The 21,406-nt window shown below is 49.3% G+C and overlaps 2 protein-coding genes across 2 annotated transcripts in view; one reads left to right on the top strand and one right to left on the bottom strand.

Moving 5' to 3' along the window:
• Positions 1 to 1,068: 1,068 nt before the first annotated feature.
• Positions 1,069 to 5,509, bottom strand: LOC135254254 (proteasome subunit beta type-8-like). Its single transcript, XM_064334414.1, has one exon. It carries the CDS (start codon positions 4,349 to 4,351, stop codon positions 2,957 to 2,959), a length of 1,395 nt encoding a protein of 464 aa, XP_064190484.1. The 5' UTR covers positions 4,352 to 5,509; the 3' UTR covers positions 1,069 to 2,956.
• Positions 5,510 to 7,516: 2,007 nt separating this feature from the next.
• Positions 7,517 to 21,406, top strand: part of LOC135254251 (protein sel-1 homolog 3) — a 17,973-nt gene continuing 4,083 nt past the window's right edge. The window contains exons 1-18 of the mRNA XM_064334411.1: positions 7,517 to 7,842; positions 8,362 to 8,926; positions 9,984 to 10,110; positions 10,375 to 10,496; positions 11,058 to 11,173; positions 12,445 to 12,500; positions 12,836 to 12,959; positions 13,373 to 13,505; positions 14,001 to 14,153; positions 14,439 to 14,653; positions 15,863 to 16,042; positions 16,732 to 16,865; positions 17,218 to 17,353; positions 19,391 to 19,453; positions 20,077 to 20,253; positions 20,549 to 20,676; positions 20,982 to 21,065; positions 21,145 to 21,226. Coding sequence (XP_064190481.1) covers positions 7,777 to 7,842; positions 8,362 to 8,926; positions 9,984 to 10,110; positions 10,375 to 10,496; positions 11,058 to 11,173; positions 12,445 to 12,500; positions 12,836 to 12,959; positions 13,373 to 13,505; positions 14,001 to 14,153; positions 14,439 to 14,653; positions 15,863 to 16,042; positions 16,732 to 16,865; positions 17,218 to 17,353; positions 19,391 to 19,453; positions 20,077 to 20,253; positions 20,549 to 20,676; positions 20,982 to 21,065; positions 21,145 to 21,226 — 2,661 coding nt within the window. The 5' untranslated portion in view covers positions 7,517 to 7,776. The remainder of the gene's footprint in view (positions 7,843 to 8,361; positions 8,927 to 9,983; positions 10,111 to 10,374; positions 10,497 to 11,057; positions 11,174 to 12,444; positions 12,501 to 12,835; positions 12,960 to 13,372; positions 13,506 to 14,000; positions 14,154 to 14,438; positions 14,654 to 15,862; positions 16,043 to 16,731; positions 16,866 to 17,217; positions 17,354 to 19,390; positions 19,454 to 20,076; positions 20,254 to 20,548; positions 20,677 to 20,981; positions 21,066 to 21,144; positions 21,227 to 21,406) is intronic.

Raw genomic sequence — 21,406 nt, 5'->3', positions numbered from 1 at the left:
CAGAGAAAGAGAGACCGAAAGGAAAAAGAGAGAGAGAGAGAGAGGGAGGGAGAGAGACACAGAGGGAGAGAAGGAGAGAGGGAGAGAGATGTCTGTCTGCCTGTGTTGGGAGGGTAGGGACAGTTGTAAAAAATAAAAAAAAATGAAACAAGGCTCATAAAATTCAAAGCCTAACTGCAAAAAACGAAGCTAATTTTTGTTAAATGCACAGTTGCATGAACATGTTGAAAGGGCACAGATGAAATGTTTGCTTGGGTTGTAGACTCTGTTGCTCTCATGTAACACTGTGAGATTTGTGAATTTGTTTGATAAGAGGTTTTAGGTGTAGCTGAGATTTCAGCCATTTGCCTCTTGAAACGGCCGAATCTGAACAGCAAGGTTTTTCTTTGTAGAAAACTGACTTTGCCCGAGTCAACCAATTATCTTTCACCTGCTAAATTAATACCCCCACCCCTCTGCAATTGGGGACCGCCTCCTTTTATGTAAAAAAAAAAAAAAAAACAGATCAAAGGCTACAAAGGAGGGCGCTAGACGTTTAGTTTTAGGCTGTGAATTTAAAAACAAATCTTTACACCTGCTCCCTACGGATCCAGCCGTCCAAAATCTCAGCTTAGCAAACAAGCGCTTGTTTGCTCAGGGCATTCCCCCCCAAGAAATATTCTAAATGAGACGGAGTACAACTCTGGGTCTGCCTCCAAGTTACAAACAAAAACCCGGGCACAGTTCCAACTCTTCCAGACCTGACTGCAAACCTGCAGCCTGTGAGTGTCTGTGTGTTACCTATACATTTGTGATGAATTATTAACTATCACTTTTGACATCACGTTTGAGTTGTAACGGCAGCAGCAGTGCATTCTGGGCTTCGGCACACATGCAATACAAGGCGGATGCCGACATGGACAGTCAGGCAGGGGAGGTGTTGGGTGGATCGAGCTGCACGTCCATAAATCATGACGGCAAATGCACATCCCAGAAGTGCTTTTCAATCGGTGCTGGTGTCAGGGAAATCCAATACAGGGCAAAAGAAAAGGACATAAAAGGATTTATAAAAAGAAGTATCGCGCATGATGCGATGCAAACTGTCCCACTTTATTGTTCTGGTTTCGCCCGGGGCACTTGAACCGTCGTAACCAGCTTGACAGATTACTTTAAAACACATTTTTTAATTGAAAATAGGTTGCTATAGCTAACACTAGCTAATAACAACGATTGATGCTAATAACAGCGCAGATGCTAATAACTGAAGTTAGTCAACACAGCAAGCAGCTCTGTAACAAATCTAATTTACTAGTTGAACTGCATTTTTCTAGCCATAGTGCCCGTCTGTGCTGTATATGGTATTACACTGTTTTACAAGCTTGGTTCCCACAGAACTAACTAGCATGTAGCCAAAGCCCAACTAGCTGGCTATAAGCATGCTAATAAAACACCCTGTTTCCTTAGGGTTACATTACATGCAAGCCCCTACTGTGTGACATTGGTAGCAATGAGATAGCCAGCACTGCAGGAAGAAACACAGTGGTACGCTTTGTGAGGGCCTACGTGGGTTGGTCTGTAATGAGTCGCCTACTTTCAGCCAATCAGGTAAGTCAGCTCTCAGCCAACCGGTTAGTGAGCTCATGAATATTAATACATGTGACTGAAACTGCCTATATTCTGTGATGGGAGATAGCAGGGGACGGACCATAAATTATCAAAAATATGTAGAGACATTTTTCATTCAAATAACCTTCACACATTTACTTTATAGAGACTGAAGGATGATTTAAAATTGCAAACTGCTGCATGGAGACTTTTAGGACAGTGCCAGACGGCCTTACCCACACCGCTACACTGAGCTCTGTGGAGCAGAGAAGCGTCGCTGCAGACGCATAAAACGGCACTTAAAGCTCCGGTGAAATACGACCGAACACGAAAATCAGTTGCTGAAAAAATGGGACTGGCTGTAGTCAATTATCCGTTTGCATCTTCCAAACACTCGCCAAACACAAACAAGGCAGCAGCAGAATTAACGTGCCGATCACTGTCTTTTCTGATTGAAGCGTGTTGTGAAGACACAAGGCCTGAAGGTGAAGTCACACGGCATGAAGGTGAAGTCACACGGCCTGAAGGTGAAGTCACACGGCCTGAAGGTGAAGTCACACGGCCTGAAGGTGAAGTCACATGGCCTGAAGGTGAAGTCACACGGCCTGAAGGTGAAGTCACACGGTTTGAAGGTGAAGTCACATGGTTTGAAGGTGAAGTCACATGGTTTGAAGGTGAAGTCACATGGCCTGAAGGTGAAGTCACATGGTCTGAAGGTGAAGTCACATGGCCTGAAGGTGAAGTCACATGGTCTGAAGGTGAAGTCACATGGTCTGAAGGTGAAGTCACATGGTCTGAAGATGAAGTCACATGGTCTGAAGGTGATACTGCCGCCGTTCACCTGCACTCATTTTACCTCACAGCATTCCAGCCAACATGGCGGAGCAAACGGACCCAATCACAGGACGTCTGGAGCTCTGTGATCCAATCATGGGACGCCCGGAGCTCTGTGATCCAATCACAGGACGTCTGGAGCTCTGTGATCCAATCATGGGACGCCCGGAGCTCTGTGATCCAATCACAGGACGTCTGGAGCTCTGTGATCCAATCACAGGACGTCTGGAGCTCTGTGATCCAATCACAGCACACCCGGAGCTCTGTGTGCACTGGGGTCTCCCTACTGAGCCAGATGGCTGGTTTTTCCGAGTGGAATTGCTGGTTTGAAAATGATCTGCACTCTCCTATCCCTCTATCTCTCCTCCTCTCCACCACACCATCCCCCTCTCTCTCATTCTCTCTCCTCCTCTCCACCACACTATCCGTCTCTCCTCTTCTCCACCACCCTATCCCCTCTCTTTCTCCTCCTCTCCTACATCCTGTCCCTCTCTCTATCCCTGACTCCCCCCTCCTCTCCTCCACCCAATTTCTCTCTCTATCCCTCACTCTCCCCCTCCTCTGCTCTGTCCTTACCTTCCCTCTCTCTCTCCCTCCTCCTCTCCTCCACTTTCTCCCTCTCTCTCTCCCTCTCTCTGTAGTACTCCTCCTTCAGGTCCTCCCTGTCTCTGCGGCGCCACCCGGTGGCGGTGATGTGGTACAGGTCCACGCAGTTGCCGGAGTAGGCGTCGCGGTGGGTGGCGCGGAACACCGCCTCACGAGCCAATCGGCAGGCCTCGGCCACGCCCATCCCCCAGCGCACCCCGCCGTCCAGCACCGAGTACGCGTAGGGCGAGCCGGAGCCCACCGAGAACAGCTCCCCCTTCAGGCGGGTCCCGTCACTGCACACGTAGTGCAGGCTGGGCCCGCATCTTGGGCTGTGCGTCGGATCACTCTGCTGCCCCCTGCTGGATGGCACTCTGTCATTGCACCCTGCTTCTTCCTCCTGGCTGTGGGGCTGGGCAGTGGACGGCTGACTGCCCCATCTCCTTCCCGCTGAGGGGCTGGTCTCTTCCTCCCTCTCCATCCCTTCTTCTCTTTCTCTCCGCATCTCACTTCCTCCGCCCGTGACCCCTCTCCTCACAGAAGATCCCTCCTCCCCCTCTTTCATCTGCTCCTCCTCTTCTGCCCTCCCTCCTCCTCCTCCTCCTTCGCGGCCCTCCTCCTCCCCCCCCGCCCCCCCGAGCCCGGCCCCGCCCGTGCCCCCCCCCGGCAGGTCCCAGCCGCACAGCGTGGCGGCCACGCACAGCTCGGTGCCCCTGAAGGGGTGCAGCATGTGGGAGAGCAGCTTGGCGGCGCCCCCTGTGGACGGCCTGCGGCGGTGCCGCAGCGTGTACAGGCGGAGCTCGCGGGCGAGGATGCGCTTCCACAGGGCGCAGTCGGCCGAGGTGCCCGACGTGGTGCCCACCAGGTGCGAGTGCACAGGCAGGATCTTCTGCGAGGCGGGGCAGGCCACCAGGCCCGAGCAGCTGGACCGCGTGTCCGCCGCTGCCAGGATGCCACCCTGGAACGCAAACGCCAGCGTGGTGGTGCCGTGGGACAGCGGGAAGGGCAGGGGCACGGAGGAGTGCGGAGAGGGGGAGGGAGAGAGGGGGCAGGGGAGAGGGAGGGGGGACAGCGCCGAGCCCAGGCTGGGAGGCGGGGGCCGGCTCAGGGCCGTGTCCGCCCTGATTTGGCCGAACTCAAGCGGGCTTTGGGTGAGGTACTCCGGGACCGGCGTATACAGCTGCAAGGGAAAGTCCCTCCCCGTGGCCGAACGGTATCCATGACAACCGATCCCTCCCCCTCCGAACTGCAGAGAGGCATCTCCCGCAGGCATGAACAGCGAGGCCGGACTGTTCCATCTGGGGTACGCGGGGGTGTCCCGAAAACCGCACACATCCTGCAAAGCCATGGTTATATTGTTCTCCGGATCTTATCTCCGCACCGACTTTCAAATAATTTTTACCTCCGCTTTGATTAAATTAAATTAAATACGAAAATAATTAGACCACGTCAAGTAAGGAGACACTGTGAATGTCCAGTAAACTGTTCCAAATCCACTCGTTTCAATCTGCCATAGACTGGCAATTTCAATGAACAATCTGTTCTTGTTTTCTACAACGAATGCGAAGGAGAAAAGCAACGAAAATGCGTTCCGTTAAAAGCAGCGCCCCACGAGCGCAGGTCTGTGCAGCAAACTCGCATTCACCCGGAACTGTAACGCTGCATAATCGCGTTCTCCTGTGCGCTTTCGGACGCAGCCGAACCACCTGAACTCCGTTCGCTCTCCGTCACCATCGCTGCACTTCGACCATCCCTCCCTTAAGAACACACAGCTTGAACAGGCCCGAGAACGATCCACCCTGAGCCTATATATACTCTCCCAGCCCAACGTTTCAGCAGCAAGGACAAGCCAAACATTACCTCACTGTGAAACAGACCGTGAAACTGGAACAGACGCCATGAGTTACCCATTTCACTGAAGCCAATCTCAGAAGCCACTCTTCGGGTTGGGTTAGTGTTCGTAACTGTAACAGCAGTTTTAAAAAAGAGTACAAATAATATAATAATAATAATAATAATAAATATATAGCTGCATGGCAGCAATGGACCGGGTTCCACTGAATGACATGGAATGGACAAAACGGATCGTAAAGGCTGAATAGTTTGATTAGTCCAGATATACATCTGGACCAAGCATCACCTCTCCGTAACACTGCCCCAGTACTCCTGGACATGAGATACAGCGCCTGAGTTCTTTTAACCCTAAGATTGCTCAGTATGTCTTAAGTGTGTCTCCCCTTTTCACTGGATATACTCTGATCACCGAGGTGAATATTATATGACCTTACCATAAGCCATAAGATGGCCGATGTTAACAGAATTAAACGTTCAGCCTTGATAGATTCAATGTATCTATTTAAATAAACAAACAAGATGTAGCAAAAAATATGTAATTTATTTACAAAAATAAAAATGTGTCGTTGGAATAAATTTTTTAACATTCAACCCCTTAAGGTAAATAGTAAAACAAAGGTAACTGGAAACAAACCACTTGAGGCGAGTATGAGAGAGACAAAAAATAAAGTGAACCCTATATTTCACTCAATGTAAGGTTACTGAACGCAATATACCTTTAAGTTCTAGGTACCCTTTAGCTCAAAGCTTTCATACAATAATTGAATTCAACAAGTTTAGCTATTAAGCTGTCCAATATTATTCAAAACACTATAATAATGTGTATAATATAGTATATTTCAATAATAATGTTCTATTAGCGTCAATACGTTATACTGCTAAATTCCAATATTGATATAATCCATGCAGGAATGGCTACCACAATATAAAACATCTTAATTTAACAGCAGTGAAATTATAACAGTGTTCACCTTAAACGCAATACAATACAATTGCAAACACTTTGTGGGCCCACACACAAGATAAAACAAACTAGCCGGCAATGGTAAAGAATAAAAGAACACCCGTTGCAGGCCTGTCGAAATGTGCTTACTGTGAACGATGCAGATTTTCTCCCTTTTTGCCAGAGGTGCTTCCGTGCTTTTCCGGTCACAAGGAGCGCTGTCGGGTTTCCCGGTGCCATAAGTGCTACTATGCTATTCCTGGTAGCATAGAGCGCTATCTGGATAAACGGCCAGTGTCCAGGTTCCAATCCTCACGCTGAATGTGCGCCAGCGTTATGTTAGCGCGAGCTAAATTGCCATAGATACAGCTAAATGCAAACTGAAGCAACACTCTGTAGCAATAGTGAGCTAGCTAGCTCCGATTATACTCAACAGGTGCTCGCTGATGCGGATTCCACTGGAATCGCTCTGATAACAACACACACACTTCGACAATGACGTGGATGAATGTAACGTTATTCTGTTAAAACCAGCACTTTTACTAGCACTATTACAAGCACTTGGGGATGTAGCTAGGCGCTACAAATTGAAAACAAACGCACACAATTGCACTGCGGGCTTCACACTGCTCTGACGATAAGAAAAGAGAGAGATTTTCATTGCTCACGCCTCTTTGATACCGTAATCCCGCCCCTGACCTATCATAATTGTAGAAACGTGTTGTCTTGTTGTATTGACAAATCAGAAGTGCAAAAAAGAAAACTTAATCTAGTTAGATTGTATTATCATGTATAGTGGGCTATGTCTTTCAATCTTAACTATTTAAAATGTGAGAACTTTATTTAAACCAACGAAATGAACATAGTGTCTAACATTAAGGCTGAGATATTAAGGCTGGTTAATTAACCAGGGATTACATCTCTAGGACAAGCGGGACACCGGGCTGAGATTTAGACTTTCAGTGCTTATTATAGCGCCCCCTATGGGCAAAACTGTTCCGCTTTTGGTGTCAAAGATAGACGTGGCAAAGTTGAAACGGCTATATGTTCTTCAAATATCAAGATATCACCAGGGCACTTGGTAGACATGTTTACCATCATGTTTCTGGCCGCCCTGAAAAATTCCAAGTGGATTTATTACTGTGTCATGATTTTACAGCAAACTGAATGTCTTTGCAAAATTTTTTAAAATTGATTGCCTAATAATTTCGCCAATTTTTGACGAACCCTTTAGCTTTTTCAAACCATGTCCATGCATGTCCCGTGGACATGGCCTACACATTTCGTGTCATTCGGATTTATGGTTCATGAGAAGAAGATTTTTTTTAATTTTTTTTTTTTTTTTAATTCAAAATGTCGGAAAAAATTATAGGCGAACATTATAGGTCCCATTATAGTTATCTGCTTCTCATTGGAACCCTAATAATAGCCTAATAACGTATAATCTTTATGCACTGATTACGTATGCCATGGTAGTTTAATACCACATGAATCTTACTGTATTGGAATCACCTTTTTGCTTTACAAATCGCTTTGGATAAGAACGTTGTCAACTCGCAGCCAAACCAAAGCAGTGCAATGTAATTTATCTAATAAAAAGTGATGTTTAATAACGCAGCCTATCGGCTGATTCCAGAAATCTCTGTTGATGGGAAAACCGAAAATAAGAGAAAGAGGTGTTCCCTTGTTTCGTGGTGTCATTGTGCATACCCACGGAACAGGTGACTCACCTGTCGCGAGCCCCTCCTGCGTAACTGCCATAACGCGTTCCTCTGCTCGCGAGGAAACAACTTCAGAAAAGATACGCGATTAACATTTGTGTGAAGTTACGGGACGATGACATAAGTGTGGACGTCAAAATATGTATTTGTTTTATGTTACGAAACATTCATTATAAAAAGTCTGAGCACCGAAAAGGACAATGCCACATTCACAGAACGTGACATGATACATTTGGAACGACTACGCAGACAGAAATGAAAGTTTCAGCGAGTTTTCGCTTCATTACAAGCGTTGCATTTGCGGTTGGAGTTGTATCACTGGTGCGTAATCCGTTTGCTTCGTTTGGTTAAATTTGATCCAGACAAGAACGCCACTCTCGCGCTGTTTGACTGCGGTTAAATTGTCAACATATGGCTTGATTTCCGGTGTTTTGATCACTTCAGGGAACTGCTGTCAAAGTGGTATCGATTATGTAAGACATTTTGTGCCGATTATTAATTTTTAATGTTACACTAATGCAGTAGCTGGTCGTCTTCTGTGTTGGTATATTGCAAACATTTTAAAAAGCTCATTGTAAAATAATTGCAGATAATCTAGTGATTACAAATCCATCAACAAAAAAAAAGAAGAAAAAAAGAATTGTAGCTAAGTAAGAACGAATCGTTTAATTAATTTAGTGATCTACTGCGGGTAACTTAAACACAGCGCAAGTTGCGTGCGCCGCAGGCTGTTGTCATTTGAATGACTCCCTTGACTGGCCAGTCAGTTGAGAAACTTTGGCTGCTCGACGCTGTCGCTGCTCGCGCCACGGTTCTCAGTCCCCGTTTGTCATCTTTCAGGCACAGAGCAGCAGCACGTCGCGAGCCACGCCCACCCCGCAGGACCCCGGGAGGGTAAGGAGAGAGGACTTCGTCAGGTTTGGCAACGCCCCCGATGTGGTGATTGACGGGTATGTCCTGTCGGTGCTGTACCGGTGCTCCCGCCCTTGTGTGGTGCACGTGGAGGTGCTGGCCTCCTCTGCACTGAGAACTGGGGTGACCATCTTCAGGAGAAGCTGGACTCGTCTAAAGCAAATGGACACGCCCCGTACACACCCCCTGGTCCTGAGGTTTCCCGATGCTGTCGCGTACAGGCGGGATTATTTCAACAGGCACACAGTGGATGCCTCTGACGTCATGCTGAGGGCCTGGCTCAGCCACCTGGAGGGGCCTGAAGAAGGTGAGGGTGGTCTCCATGGCAACGGCAGCTATCACCAGGCGCGCGCGAGGGCGTTCAGACTCCTGGGTTCCGTGCCTCCCCCTCTGCGCCCGGTCAAGAAGCACGACAAGTGTCCCTCCTGGGGGGCGGAGTTACTGTGGCAGCTGACCAATCAGACGCAGGCCAGACGCTGCGTGACGGAGTCCGGTAAGGCTGCCCCAGATTTATCTCTAACGATGACCTTCGACTGAGTTTGCATGTTCATACTTTACAGGGCTCTATGCTAACATTTTTTTCCAAGGAGCACACGTGTGCCTAAGTTGAAAAATTCAGGAGCACACTAATGCATCCCAGTTGGTAGATGTGCTCCTAAATTAATTTTTCCGGTCAGCACGCATTACTTTTCAGATGCAAATGCTCCCAAAATGGGAGCACTGTAGAGCCCTGACGCAGACTGTGACAAATGGAGTTATTTTCTGAAGTGGGTGCTGAATTAAATCTGTTCATTTTACACCTTCACCCCAGGGATCTGAACTTTACACCTTCACCCCAGGGATTTAAACTTTACACCTTCACCCCAGGGATTTAAACTTTACACCTTCACCCCAGGGATCTGAACTTTACACCTTCACGCCAGGGATCTGAACTTTACACCTTCACCCCAGGGATCTGAACTTTACACCTTCACCCCAGGGATCTGAACTTTACACCTTCACCCCAGGGATTTAAACTTTACACCTTCACCCCAGGGATTTAAACTTAATACACTATGATTACAGTGGGTCCAGTTTCTTAAACTCTGTACCTGACAACCTGTTAAAGTCTTACTCTCATTGGTCTGCAGGTTTGGTGGGTCTGTTAAAGTCTTACTCTCATTGGTCTGCGGGTTTGGTGGGTCTGTTAAAGTCTTACTCTCATTGGTCTGCAGGTTTGGTGGGTCTGTTAAAGTCTTACTCTCATTGGTCTGCAGGTTTGGTGGGTCTGTTAAAGTCTTACTCTCATTGGTCTGCAGGTTTGGTGGGTCTGTTAAAGTCTTACTCTCATTGGTCTGCAGGTTTGGTGGGTCTGTTAAAGTCTTTCTCTCATTGGTCTGCAGGTTTGGTGGGTCTGTTAAAGTCTTACTCTGATTGGTCTGCAGGTTTGGTGGGTCTGTTAAAGTCTTTCTCTCATTGGTCTGCAGGTTTGGTGGGTCTGTTAAAGTCTTTCTCTCATTGGTCTGCAGGTTTGGTGGGTCTGTTAAAGTCTTCCTCTCATTGGTCTGCAGGTTTGGTGGGTCTGTTAAAGTTCCCACTGGCGAGCACCGGCGAGAGATTTGGGGTGATCCACAAGTTTTACCCTTTCATCAACAAAGACCTGGAACACGTTCGCCTGGGAGCTGCCTCGAACCCCAGGTAGCGTCCCGCTCTGACTGGACTGGCCTAGTGCGGTACCGACAGGGACCAGATCTCACTTTCCTCAACCATGAATTATAATATTTACTAAAAACAGATATGTAGCTCTGGGTTCTGATTGGCAGGTGCGTGACTTGGCCCCAGATCATGTTGCCAGGCGTGTGATTAGGCTCAGCTGTGCTTGGCTCAGGGTCAGTGTATATACCTGCTGTCCCTGCAGTGTTGCATGAGGATAAAGCGTTTTGTTTTGTGTGCTGATTGTAGGGTGAGTCTCTCAGTGTGGATTTACCTGCTGAGGTGGTGCAGCAGCGACCTGTGTGGAATCCTCCATCACGTTGACTTTAACAACACATTCGACACACCTCTGATTCTGCTCACCGACAAAGGTGAGGGGGTGGGGTTAGAACGTTCTAACCAACACAGGTGAGCAGGGCGGAGCTAGAACATTCTAGCCAACACAGATGAGCCGGGTGGGGTTTGATCTCTTGGCTCTACGTCTAGGAAATATGCATAATATGTATGTCCCTGTGACGCCTGCATAGCAGGGTTTTACAAGTCTCTGCGGGCGTGGCACTTCCAGACTGGATCTAAAGTCAGAAACCCATTCTGCTTCCCCAGCCGGTCACACTGCTTTTACTGGGCTGTAAGAGTGAGGGCGTGGCCTCACACTACATTCCACACACACACTGCGCTGTAGAAAGGCTGTAACACACACACATACACACACGCTGCTGTAGAAAGGCTGTAACACACACACACACACACACTGCTGTGGAAAGGCTGTGTCTCACATTTTCACACACACACACTCCGTTATAGAAAGGTTGTAGAGCACATTTTCACACAATCTGCATGCTGATTGGCTCATGTGTGATTCCAGTCTGCATGCTGATTGGTTCGTGTGTGACTCCAGTCTGTTTGCTGATTGGTCCTTGTCTGTGTCCCAGGGCACATTGTGTTCCAGGTGCGCCTGACTTCTGGAGTGGACCAGGCCTTCAAATCCTACACAGCCCTCCCTATGAGGACCTGGCACCGGCTAGACTGCTATATAGAGGGCTCCAAGGTAAATTCATGCAGGCAGGCACGTATGCAACGCAAAGCACGTACGCACGCACGCACACAACGCAACACATGCAGGCAGGCACATATGCACGCAACACAGACAATGCAGGCACACACGCAACGCAACACACGCACGCAGACACGCACACACGCATGCAACGCAGGCACTTACACAATGCAACGCACACATGCACGCATGCACACACACACAAGCAACACACTCAGGCATGCACTCACGCACACGCAGTGCAGGCACACACTCATGCAGGCACATGCACACACGCACACAGGCACGCAGGCACACGCACGCACGCACACACATGCACGCACACTACACTGCAACGCACACATGCACCACACACACACCACAGCAACACCACAGCAGTGCACTCACGCACACGCAACAGGCACCACATCAGCAGCACAGCACACACACACAGCACGCAGGCCACCACGCAACACACACACACACCACGCACACACCGCACACACACACACACGCAACACACGCACCAGGCACACCATGCGCACCACACGCACACAGCACACACTGCACACAACCGCACACACACACACACACGCCACGCACACACCACACACACACACCCCCACACACACCCACGCACACACCACACAACACACACGCACCAACACAGCACAAACACAGCCAACGCAACATGTGCACACAGCACATTTTGCACTCTTCACATGTTGGGTGTTCACATACGGCTTTTGATATTTTTTCGTGAGAGACGAGCTGATGTAGCTCATTTAGGGTTTCCACATTACCAGCCACAGCAGAACTTAATTCCACTTCCACACTTTCCCAAACTGCTTCATCAGCACACAGCAGAACTTTAAATTTCAGTTTTACTTTAAAATAGCCAATTTGCCACTCATTTGCATTTGCAGATAACAGGTGGAGTGTTTGCAGCCAAGATTAGAATGTGGAGGAGCCGGTGAGGCTGGAAGACGATAGCATTTATACTGAGAATACATATGAATTTTAATTGCATTGTTTCTAAAAAGGAAACAAAAAAGATTAACATTCATTGCACATGCTCTAAAATTGCTCGCATTGCAAAAGAGAAGTCATAAAACCTTGTAGAGCTGGTAAAAGCCTGTCGGCAAAAATGTTAACCGACCAAATTTAGTTTTGAAATTTACTTGTGAAGAGATGTCCTGGGCCACCCTGAGGAGTTTGCAGTATTGTGCATGACCTCCAACCTTTGACCTCTGCTGTAGCATAGCGCTTCCTCTGTTTGTCCTCAGGTGCAGCTGGAGGTCTCCTCTGTCGGGAATAAGAGGATTAAACGCTACAGTTTTCAGTAGGTTTACAGTCGAGGGACAGCGATGCGTGGTTGTGTGTGTGTGTGAGCATGTGTGTGTGCGCGCATGCATTTGTGTGTGTGTGAGCGTGTGTGTGTGCATGTGTGTGTGGGCATGTGTGTGGGCGTGTGTGTGAGCATGTGTGTGCGCGCGTGTGTGCGTGAGTGTGCATGTGTGTGTGTGTGTATGTGTGTGAGCATGTGTGTGTGTGTGTGTGTGTGTGTGCGTGTGCATGTGTGTTTGTGAAAAATCTAATTTTGGTGAATTGTATTGTAGTAGGAGTTGTAAACAGACAGGGTCTACAGTGTTGTGTGTTCTTTGTGTGTTACCATAGTTTCCACAGTGCAATCCACTTCAATGACACCGATGGGTACTTTGTGATTGGAGGAGACAAGAACATGCCCGGCATCAGTGGCTATTTTGGGCCAATCAGATACCACCGTATGGAGGCAAAAAAGGTGCTTTATGTCTGGATGTGCTTTGTAATGTTTTATATCCTTTCTTCCAATATGCGAGTAACAGGATATGACCATGCTTATACCAGGTTATGAGTGTGCTTATAACAGGTTTTGAGTGTGCTTATAACAGGTTATGAGTGTGCTTATAACAGGTTATGAGTGTGCTTATACCAGGCTATGAGTGTGCTTATAACAGGTTATGAGTGTGCTTGTAACAGGTTATGAGTGTGCTTATACCAGGTTATGAGTGTGCTTATAACAGGTTATGAGTGTGCTTGTAACAGGTTATGAGTGTACTTATAACAGGTTATGAGTATGCTTATAACAGGTTATCAGTGTGCTTATACCAGGTTTTGAGTGTGCTTATACCAGGTTTTGAGTGTGCTTGTGACTAAGTAAAGTGCCTCCTGTAGGTGATGAACCCCCTGTTCCCTGATTGGACGGTGACGCAGCTGGATGAAACGCACCGAACCTGCGAGGACACTAGAACGGCCGTCGCCGCGTTCTTACACGCTCTGAAGGAAAACGAGAAAGTCACGAACAGCCGTGAGCTCCTCCTGTGGCTCAGTTCTGCGCTCGGGACTGTACGGCAGCGGTGCTTCAGTTTGCAAATTACAGGGAGCAGGGACTGTGCTGGAGAGGAATTAAGGGGAATGAGGCTGTGCTGGAGAGGAATTAACGGGGATGAGACTGTGCTGGAGAGGAATTAACGGGGATGAGACTGTGCTGGAGAGGAATTAAGGGGATGAGACTGTGCTGGAGAGGAATTAAGGGGAATGAGGCTGTGCTGGAGAGGAATTAAGGGGATGAGACTGTGCTGGAGAGGAATTAAGGGGATGAGACTGTGCTGGAGAGGAATTAAGGGGATGAGGCTGTTATAGAGGATTAAAGGAGAATGTGACTGTTATAGAGGATTAAAGGAGAATGTGACTGTTATAGAGGATTAAAGGAGAATGTGACTGTTATAGAGGATTAAAGGAGAATGTGACTGTTGTACTGTGTGTTATTAATGTAGTTAACATCCCTGTTTTTTTTTTTCAGGCACCTGCCAGAGTTTCTATTCTGAAATGAGGATCAGGATGGGGAGCCCAACATGCCGTTCTGCAGCGTGGAGCCGGAAAGCACAGGAGCTGTACCGCCCCCTGCTGGAGGTGCTCCATGCCGCAGGGCCAAAGTTCCTCTCCCGTCTGTCAGGTACGCGAGCACTCTCCTGTCTCATAGCGCTGTCTCACTCTCATCGGGGTCTCCCCATCGGGTCCCGTGAATCCGCAGGGGTCTGCTGGTCTAAAAGCCAGCAAACTCAGGTGAGGCGATTTAACTGAGCGAAAACCTGCTTTAATTGATGTATTTAGTGCTGATTGACACTGGACCCCAGCAGGCCCCATAGCTGGTGTTCCCTGTACTAAGAGATTAGAACATCATCATCGTGCTTGATTATGTGTCTGACAGGAGTGACGGTAAGGTATGTCTTTGTGTCAGGTTTGGGGGTTCGCCAGGGTACTCTGCGTCTTGGGGAGCGGGTGTTTGAGCTGGTCCTGCGGAGGCTGAATCGGGGAGACCCCCCTGATTTCGGACGGGTGCCTGATCTGCTCCCCCTGCTGAGGCTGTCCAGCTGTCTCAGGCACCACAGAGCAGCCTACCTGCTGGCTGTCATTCACCTAGCCGGCCTGGGCACGCCCACTGACACACTGCAGGTAACGAAGACTCCGCTACTGGCCACAGCATTTTACTACTGACCGCAGCGTTTCACTACTGACCACAGGGACCGCTACTGACCACAGCGACTCCCCTACTGACCACAGCATTTCACTACTGACCACAGCGACCGCTACTGACCGCAGCAACTTCTACTGACCACAGCGACTCCACTACTGACCACAGTGACCTCTACTGACCACAGAGTTTCACTACTGACCACAACGACTCCACTACAGACCACAGCGACCGCTACTGACCTCAGCGTTTCACTACTGACCGCACAGTTGCTTTTCATGATGACAGACGTTGTCCTGGTGTGTGTGTGTGTGTATGCCGGGTGTCCTGGTGTGTGTGTGTGAGCCTGGTGTCCAGGTGTGTGTGTGTGTGTGTGTGTGTGTGTGTATGCCGGGTGTCCTGATGTGTGTGTGTGAGCCTGGTGTCCAGGTGTGTGTGTGTGTGTGTAAGCAGGTGTCCTGGTGTGTGTGTGCGTGTGTGTGTAAGCAGGTGTTCTGGTGTGTGTGTGTGTGTAAGCAGGTGTCCTGGTGTGTGTGTGTGTGTGTGTGTGTGTGTGTATGCCGGGTGTCCTGATGTGTGTGTGTGTGAGCCTGGTGTCCAGGTGTGTGTGTGTGTGTGTATGCCGGGTGTCCTGGTGTGTATGTGTGAGCCTGGTGTCCAGGTGTGTGTGTGTGTGTGTGTGTGTGTGTGTAAGCAGGTATCCTGGTGTGTGTGTAAGCTGGTGTCCTGGTGTGTGTGTGCGTGTGTGTGTAAGCAGGTGTTCTGGTGTGTGTGTGTGTGTGTAAGCAGGTGTCCTGGTGTGTGTGTGTGTGTGTGTGTATGCCGAGTGTCCTGATGTGTGTGTGTGAGCCTGGTGTCCAGGTGTGTGTGTGTGTGTGTAAGCAGGTGTCCTGGTGTGTGTGTGTGAGCCTGGTGTCCAGGTGTGTGTGTGTGTGTGTGTGTGTGTAAGCAGGTATCCTGGTGTGTGTGTAAGCTGGTGTCCTGGTCTGTGTGTGCGTGTGTGTGTAAGCAGGTGTCCAGGTGTGTGTGTGTGTGTGTAAGCAGGTGTCCTGGTGTGTGTGTGTGTGTGTGTGTGTGTGTGTGTATGCCGGGTGTCCAGGTGTGTGTGTGTGTGTGAGCAGGTGTTGTTTATGGTGTTGTTTATGGTGTTGATCATGGTGTTGTTTATGGTGTTGTTTGTGGTGTTTCAGGGTCGTGTGTACAGTCTGATGGCTGCTCAGGGGGATGAGCGACTGGCGCTGATGCACCTCGGCTACAAGCACATGCAGGGCATCGACGGCTTCCCCAAGGACCCCCGCATGGCGTACAGTTACTATGCCAACCTGGGCAAGCAGACGTGTGCGGACAGGTGGACAGTGCAGACCACTAAGGTAATTTACCCTTTCACCTACACCAGGTGAGATAATTCACCCTTTCACCTACACCAGTGAGATAATTTACCCTTTCACCTACACCAGGTGAGATAATTTACCCTTTCACCTACACCAGGTGAGATAATTTACCCTTTCACCTACACCAGGTGAGATAATTCACCCTTTCACATACACCAGGTGAGATAATTTACCCTTTCACCTACACCAGGTGAGGTAATTTACCCTTTCACCTACACCAGTGAGATAATTCACGCTTTCACCTACACCATGGAAGATAATTTACCCTTTCACCTACACCAGGTGAGATAATTTACCCTTTCACCTACACCAGTGAGATAATTCACCCGTTCACTCACACCAGAGATAGCGAAGGTGAGGTAATTTGCCCTCCTGCATGTTGATGGAACGAGGGGAATCTTTGCTTCAGTAAACGCAGTGTAAGGGTCCAGTGGAGCCAATCAGCCGCAGTGGAGGGCCCAGGTGGCAGAATGGCCTGTTCTTTGTTCTCTGAGGTTCTGTTGTCCTTTGATATCTCAGTCCCAGAATGCATCTGTAGCCCTGCCCCGTGTGCAGAGAGCATGCAAAGCCTTTGATGTGTCATTAACAGGGACGGTCTCTTTATGGTTGAAAAGCTCTGCATTTCTGCGTGCTTTCAGTGTTGTGTGGGCTTGTGTTTTTCTCTCTAGCAATACCCAACAGAGCACGTTCTCCTTAACGATGACGATGCGCTCCAGGCTCAAATGGACCAGACAGACGACGTCTTTCTCTACCTGCAGTTTCAGGCAGATAGAGGAGACATTGATTCCCAGGTACATTTAGTGTGTGTGTGTGTGTGTGTGAGCATGTGGTGTGTGTGTGTATGTGTATGTGTGTGTGTGTGTTTGTGAGTGTGTCTGTGAGCTTGTGTGTGTCTGTGAGTGAGTGTGTGTGTGTGTGTGTGTGTTTGTGTGTGTCTGTGAGTGAATGTGTGTGTGTGTGTGTGTGTGTGTTTATGTTGTGTATGTGTTTGTGTGTGTCTGTGAGTGAATGTGTGTGAGTGTGTGTCTATAGTGCATGTGTGTGTGTGTGTTTGTGTGTGTCTGTGAGTGAATGTGTGTGTGTGTGTGCGTGTGTGTCATATGATCTCATAAATGACACTGTATTTATTTTGAGTGAGGTTGATTCTCTGCGAGCACTGGCAGATGTCTGTTCTGGGGCCAGAGGGGCGTATCCAAGGATGTTGGGACGGCAGTGAAATGGTTTGCCAAGATTGCCATGGAAACAAAAGATGCCCTCTCTATGTACGACTACGCCATCATACTCTTCAAGGTGAGGTGCTGCTCCATCAGTACAGTTCCAGTTGAAGGGCTGCTCCATCAGTACAGTTCAAGTTGAGGGGCTGCTCCATCATACAGTTCCAGTTGAGGTGCTGCTCCATCATACAGTTCTAGTTGAGGGCCTGCATCATCATACAGTTCCAGTTGAGGGGCTACTCTACACTGTAAAAAACTGTGTAAAATGTAAAATTAGTAAATTTTTTAAAAACACTGTCAAAGTCATGTTGTATAATGCCAATAGCTCATTTTTTATGGCCATCCCATAATATTGTATCATATCTGTTCAGCCAACAGAAGTATTTGTATTTGAATAAAAACCAGAAGTGGGTGTGATGTAAACTGGAAGTGGGTGGAGTTTAACACTGAAGCTTTATAAAATGCCAGAAATCCCAGCTAAAATGTTCTGTTGATTTTGTTTGTTAATACCTTTTCTTCCCTCTTTGTTGAAGCCCCACTTTACCTGTATGTTTGATTTGCATAAGCTTGGGTAAATCAAAGAGAAAAACGTAATCTATTATCTCCACCTATTGTGCTTTTACTTAAACTTCCCGGAGTTGTGTTTTGTAAAGACAAGCTTGTGCACACGAGCTGGGGGCAGTCTAGAGTGATGGGGAGACACAACCTCCCCCGCTATACTGACAGATCACTTGGATGAAAATCTCCTTGGGGGGCAGGTCAGATATTTTACAGCCCCATGAGCCAGTGCTGGGTGTGTCATTAGCCAACAGCCTGAGTCTGTAATGTTTCAACTCTAGACAGGCTGTGTTTTTTACGACATACCACCGCTCCACTGATGGCCGGCGGCGTCAGATCTATCCAGCGCTACAGCATCGAGTTCTGCCCCAGCAGCGACCTACAGATTACAAAACCATTTATCGCAGAACTGTTTTCTTGAAATAAAGGACACAACTGAATCCATCTGAGCATTTACATTTCTAAATTATAGCGGTTCTGTTACATAGACTAAGGGAAAATGAATCGAGGCGTATCACGGGAACACTAAAATACAGAAAAGCGCTAAAATGTGCAGGACAACAAAACACAAAACACAAAACGCAAAACGGGACAGTGGTTAAAGAGCAGTGACGCTGGTGGACGTCAGGCTGGACGATACTGGGTGGTACTGGACGGTACTGGACGGTACTGGGCAGACTTGGCGGGACTGGGCGGTACTGGGCGGGAATGGGCGGGACTGGGCGGTACTGGGCAGTACTGGGCGGGACTGGGCGGTACTGGGAGGTACTGGGCGGTACTGGGCGGTACTGGGCGGGACTGGGCGGTACTGGGCGGTACTGGGAGGTACTGGGCGGGACTGGGCGGTACTGGATGGTACTGGACGGGACTGGGCGGTACTGGGCGGGACTGGGTGGTACTGGGCGGTACTGGGCGGGACTGGGCGGTACTGGGCGGGACTGGATGGGACTGGGCGGTACTGGACGGGACTGGGCGGGACTGGACGGTACTGGGCGGTACTGGGCGGGACTGGGCGGGACTGGGCGGTACTGGGCGGTACTGGGCGGCACTGGGCGGTACTGGGCGGGACTGGGCGGTACTGGGCGGTACTGGGCGGTACTGGGCGGTACTGGGCGGTACTGGGTGGTACTGGGCGGTACTGGGCGGTACTGGGCGGTAACTGGGCGGCACTGGGCGGACTGGCGGGACTGGGCGGGACTGGGCGGTACTGGGCGGTACTGGGCGGCACTGGGCGGTACTGGGCGGGACTGGGCGGGACTGGGCGGTACTGGGCGGTACTGGATGGTACTGGGCGGTACTGGATGGTACTGGGCGGGACTGGGCGGTACTGGGCGGTACTGGGCGGTACTGGATGGTACTGGGCGGTACTGTGGTACTGGACGGTACTGGGCGGTACTGGGCGGTACTGGGTGGTACTGGGCGGTACTGGGCGGTACTGGGCGGTAAAATAGCGGGGCGTTTCTCGTGTAAAGGCTCAGGTCGCGTGTTCTGGGTCCATGGGAACCTGTGCGTTTCCCTCCCGCGTCTGATTTCTCTCTGTTTTCTGGGTTCTCAGGGGCACGGCGTGAAGAAGAACACAACTCTGGGGCTCAAACTGATGGAAAAGGCAGCATCTATGGTGAAATAACCTTGTCCTTTTGTGCATGATTGTGTGTGTGTGTGTGCGCGTGCATGATTTTGTGTGTGTGTATGTGTGTATGCGTGCATTCTTGTACATGTACAGTATTTGCATGCATGTTTATGTGTATATGTGTGCATGCTAGTTTTAGTGTGTGCACATGTTTATGTGTGTTGTGTGCATGCATGTTTATGTGTGTGAGTGTTAATGCATGTTTATGAGTGTGAGTGTGCATGCATGTTTATGTGTGTATGTTTATGTGTGAGTGTGCATGCATGTTTATGTGTGCATGTTTATGTGTGAGTGTGCATGCATGTTTATGTGTGTGAGTGTGCATGCATGTTTATGTGTGCATGTTTATGGGTGTGAGTGTTAATGCATGTTTATGTGTGCATGTTTATGTGTGAGTGTGCATGCATGTTTATGTGTGTATGTTTATGTGTGAGTGTGCATGCATGTTTATGCGTGCATGTTTATGTGTGAGTGTGCATGCATGTTTATGTGTGTATGTTTATGTGTGTGAGTGTGCATGCATGTTTATGTGTGCATGTTTCTGGGTGTGAGTGTTAATGCATGTTTACGAGTGCATGTTTATGAGAGTGCTGTCTGTCTCTGTTCTGCAGGGTTTGCTGGAGGCAGTGAATGGGATGGGCTGGTATTACAGCAACTTTATGGCGGACACAAACACCGCAGTCCGGTACTTTGAGAAAGCAGCGGCGAACGGGAGTAAGGACGGCGTGTTCAACCTGGGACTGATCCATCTGCACGGGGACTACCCGGGCAAGCCAGGGAAGAATGAGGTACCAACATAAGAGTGTTACAATCTGACATTTACACACATCTCAGCGATACTGTGCTGTATTCAAAGCAACGCGTTGAGGGCGGGGCAGGCTGAGGGTGTGATGCGTTGTCAGGCTGACGGTGTGATGCGTTGTCAGGCTGACGGTGTGATGCGCTGTCAGGCTGAGGGTGTGATGCGTTGTCAGGCTGATGGTGTGATGCGTTGTCAGGCTGACGGTGTGATGCGTTGTCAGGCTGACGGTGTGATGCGTTGAGAGTGTTGTCAGGCTGACGGTGTGATGCGTTGTGCCCCAGACCGCCGCGTTCCAGTTCTTCCGCAGAGCCGCCATGTTGGGCCACTTTGACGCCGCGGTCATGGCAGCCTGGTACTACGCCACGGGAAGCCTGGACGGAGTGCCCAGAGACCCAGAGAAGGCTGTCAGGTGAGAGAGTTTACCTGAACACCGTGCTCAGGTGAGAGAGTTTACCTGAACACCGTGCTCAGGTGAGAGAGTTTACCTGAACACTGTGCTCAGGTGAGAGAGTTTACCTGAACACCGTGCTCAGGTGAGAGAGTTTACCTGAACACTGTGCTCAGGTGAGAGAGTTTACCTGAACACTGTGCTCAGATGAGAGAGTTTACCTGAGCAGCTGTGTGAGGTAAGATCGTTTACCTGAGCAGCTGTATGAGGTAAGACTGTTTACCTGAGCAGCTGTGTGAGGTGTGTACTGTATGTTCCCGGTGCAGGATGCTGAAGATGGTGTCTGAGAAGAATGGTTACCTGGGATACGTAGTGCGAACCGGCCTCCGGGCCTACCTGCGAGGATCCAGGTTTGTTTGTGTTCCTGCACCCTCTCCCCCAGCCGTGCGTCTCCCTGAGCGCTCATACACATTCTGTTTCCTGTTTCAGACAGGAAGCACTCCTGAGTTACACTGTCGCCGCGGAGACCGGGTTTGGCGTGGCGCAGAACAACGCAGCCCACCTGTGTGAGGTAACGACCGAACCTTGAGCTTGTGCGGCTAGCGTGTAACTCACACGTGACTCACCTGTAATTAGCACGGAGCTATGTGTGCATGCGTGTACATCACAGGGGACAGACTTCCTGCTGAGGTGAGGGAGTGTCCAGATCTCATGTCAGTCATGCCTAAGTAGCATGGATATCGTAGTGTCG

The sequence above is a fragment of the Anguilla rostrata genome, chromosome 4, assembly GCF_018555375.3.
Source record: "Anguilla rostrata isolate EN2019 chromosome 4, ASM1855537v3, whole genome shotgun sequence".
Taxonomy (NCBI): Eukaryota; Metazoa; Chordata; class Actinopteri; order Anguilliformes; family Anguillidae; genus Anguilla; species Anguilla rostrata.
The sequence above is the reverse complement of the archived record's forward strand: the minus strand, read 5'-3'. Positions and strand labels throughout refer to the sequence as shown.

Coding starts and splice junctions, on each gene's coding strand:
- LOC135254254 (XM_064334414.1), bottom strand. CDS start 4,351: ATGGCTTTGCAGGATGTGTGCGGTTTTCGGGACACCCCCGCGTACCCC.